The sequence below is a fragment of the Empidonax traillii genome, unplaced genomic scaffold (assembly GCF_003031625.1).
Source record: "Empidonax traillii isolate 1590-97213 ecotype Southwest subspecies unplaced genomic scaffold, ASM303162v1 scaffold2732:size23211, whole genome shotgun sequence".
NCBI lineage: Eukaryota > Metazoa > Chordata > Aves > Passeriformes > Tyrannidae > Empidonax > Empidonax traillii.
The window spans coordinates 19,503-21,917 of NW_020957925.1; the positions used below are offsets into that span (position 1 = coordinate 19,503).

Below are 2,415 nucleotides of genomic sequence, written 5' to 3' on the forward strand. Positions count from 1 at the left end.
GGCGGCGTCGGGGTCGTGCAGGAAGCGGATCTCCAGCGGCGCCGAATCCTCGCCCACGTCGATGGCCTGCACGTACCTGTGGGTGCTCCAGTCCCACACGTTGAGCCGGCGCCCGTAACGCCCTGGGATGGGGAATTCCGTGAGGGGGGAGGGGGCTCAGCCCCCGGGGGCAGCAGAAACCCCTCCTGGTTCTCCTGGGGGGGGGAATTCGGAGCCCCCTCCTCACCTTTCCCGAGGTCCCTGGGGTCGAAGCCGTAGCCCAGGCACTTGGGCACCCCCCACTCGGTGCTGATCAGCACGTTGTGCCGGGGCTGGTACCAGAAGTCGTAGCCCATGGGGGGGGTCTCGTCCCCCCTCTCCCAGTTGCCCTTGACCTCGAAGGTCTCCGTGTCCAGCAGGATGAACCCACCTGAGGGGGTGGGGGGAAGGGGGGAGAGGGGAATCCCCCCCTCCCCCCCCTGGTTAGCACCGATTTGGGTTGTAAAGCAAGCAGGGACCCCCCAGATCCACCCTCTGGAGGGGGTGGAGGGTCTGGATGGAGCCCCCCATGGGCACCCCTGGGTGCAGGGGCTGTCCCTGCTGTGGTTCTGGGGTACCTTTCCCGTTGCCAGCCGGGTCTCCCAGGGTGCTGATCATCACCTCCCCGCTGCCCAGGCAGTGGGAGGTGTGGGGGTAGCCCAGGCCACACTTCCAGAACACGTCCTCGGGGTTCACGACCTGTGGGATGGGGATGGGGACACCCCCAGGAATCATCAACCCCCTCCCCCCATCCTGGGACACTGTCACCCCCTTCCCTGACCCCAGGGGGCGGGGAATTTCGGGAATTTTAAGCTTTTCCAAGCCCAGCCCCCTTCCCACAGCGATGGATTGGGGGGGGGGGGCACCTTGAAGAGCCGGGGGGCCCTCGGGTCGGTCCCCACATCCACGATGTAGATGCGGGAGGAGATGAGGCTGGGCAGGACCAGGCGGTCCCTCCTCTTGCTGACGTCCCCGAAGCAGCTGCTGCAGACGTTCCAGCCCGAGTGGTGCAGCTCATCCCCCACGTTGGGCATGGGCAGCCGGTGGATCACCTGGAGAGGGTGGATCGCAGGGAGAGGGGGGGGTTGGAATCGACGGTCCTTGGGGTGGGTTTTGAGGTCCTGCCCGGGTCCCAAAGGAGGGTGTTCGTACCTGGCTGTAAGTGGGGGATTTGGGATCCACGTCCACCGTGGCCAGGAAGTCGGGTTGGCCCCTGCCAGTGTTCCTGTAGATGCAGGGCACGTAGATGATCTCCTCCCGGGGGCCTGGAGGGGTGGGGGGGTTGGGAGAGGGTCAGGAAAACCCCCCCAAACCTCTGAATGAAAGAGAGACCCCCAAACCTCTGAATAAAAGAGAGAGAGACACCTAAATCTCTGAATAAAAGGGAGAGAAACCCCCAAACCTCTGAATAAAAGAGAGAGAGACCCCCAAACCTCTGAATAAAAGAGAGAGAGACCCCCAAATCTCTGAATCAAAGGCTCCCAGGAGCCTCCTGATCCCTGCAGAGGTGGCACCAGCATTGCCCAAGCCAGGGCTGGAAGGGGAAGAACTGGTTTAGGAAGTGCTGAGGAAGGGCCTGAGAGCGGGAAAGGAGATTTGGGATCTCTGGATCTGGGTCAGGATCCTCAGGATCCTCACAGGGCATCATCCTCGGGCAGGGGGTGGGGGGAGGATTCTTCTCTCCATCGTTTTCTCAGTTCAAAAAGGCTTTCCAGGGAATGCCGGGCCATTCCCAAACTCCCCGGGGTGCCAAAGGAGGATGAAGGGAGGGATGAAGAGCAGAGGAAGGCGGAGGAGGAGGTGACTTTGCTGAAGGGCAACGACCCATCCCAAGCCCATTAAAACCCCATAAAGGTTCCTCCTGACTCCCAACCGTCATCATTTAATGAGGGGGAGTCGGGGCTTTCCCCGACTGGTCTGGGAGCCTCCCGGGAGAAGGATCGGCTTAAATCCTCGCCTAATTCACACCCAGAGCGAGGATTTCACGCCCCACCTTTCATGGCATCCAGGGGGGTGGCGTAGCCGGGACCGCACTCCGAACACTTCCCTGCAGAGGGAAGAACGAAAATCAAACAGAAACACGGCAAAAATCCCTTTAATCCCATTTTTTTCCCCCTCCCCACCCGAAAGAACCTCCCTCGGAGGGGACTGGATGATCCCTGTTTTCACCCCAAAAGTTCAGCGCTGGAGGAATCAGCCTCATCCCCCCCCAAACGACCCGAAAAGCACCGAGAAAATGGGTTTGAATGCAGTTTTAAGGAGAGCTTTTCGGGAAAACAAAACCCTCCCCATCACCTCCCAAAGGATCCTCTTCGTGGTGGGGAGAAACCCCCCCCCCCCCATTCATCCCCAGAGCAACAAAACCCCCGAAGTTCCGGCTCCAGAAGGGTTTTTAAG

General features: G+C 60.9%; 1 protein-coding gene across 1 annotated transcript in view; it reads right to left on the bottom strand.

Moving 5' to 3' along the window:
• Window positions 1–2,033, bottom strand: part of LOC114072180 (methanethiol oxidase-like) — a 4,667-nt gene extending 2,634 nt beyond the window's left edge. Inside the window, exons 1-5 of the mRNA XM_027910101.1 lie at window positions 2,012–2,033; window positions 1,171–1,283; window positions 885–1,070; window positions 597–717; window positions 227–409 (exon numbers count right to left, since the gene is read on the bottom strand). Of these exons, the coding sequence (XP_027765902.1) occupies window positions 227–409; window positions 597–717; window positions 885–1,070; window positions 1,171–1,283; window positions 2,012–2,018 (610 nt within the window). The 5' untranslated portion in view covers window positions 2,019–2,033. The remainder of the gene's footprint in view (window positions 1–226; window positions 410–596; window positions 718–884; window positions 1,071–1,170; window positions 1,284–2,011) is intronic.
• Window positions 2,034–2,415: the final 382 nt, after the last annotated feature.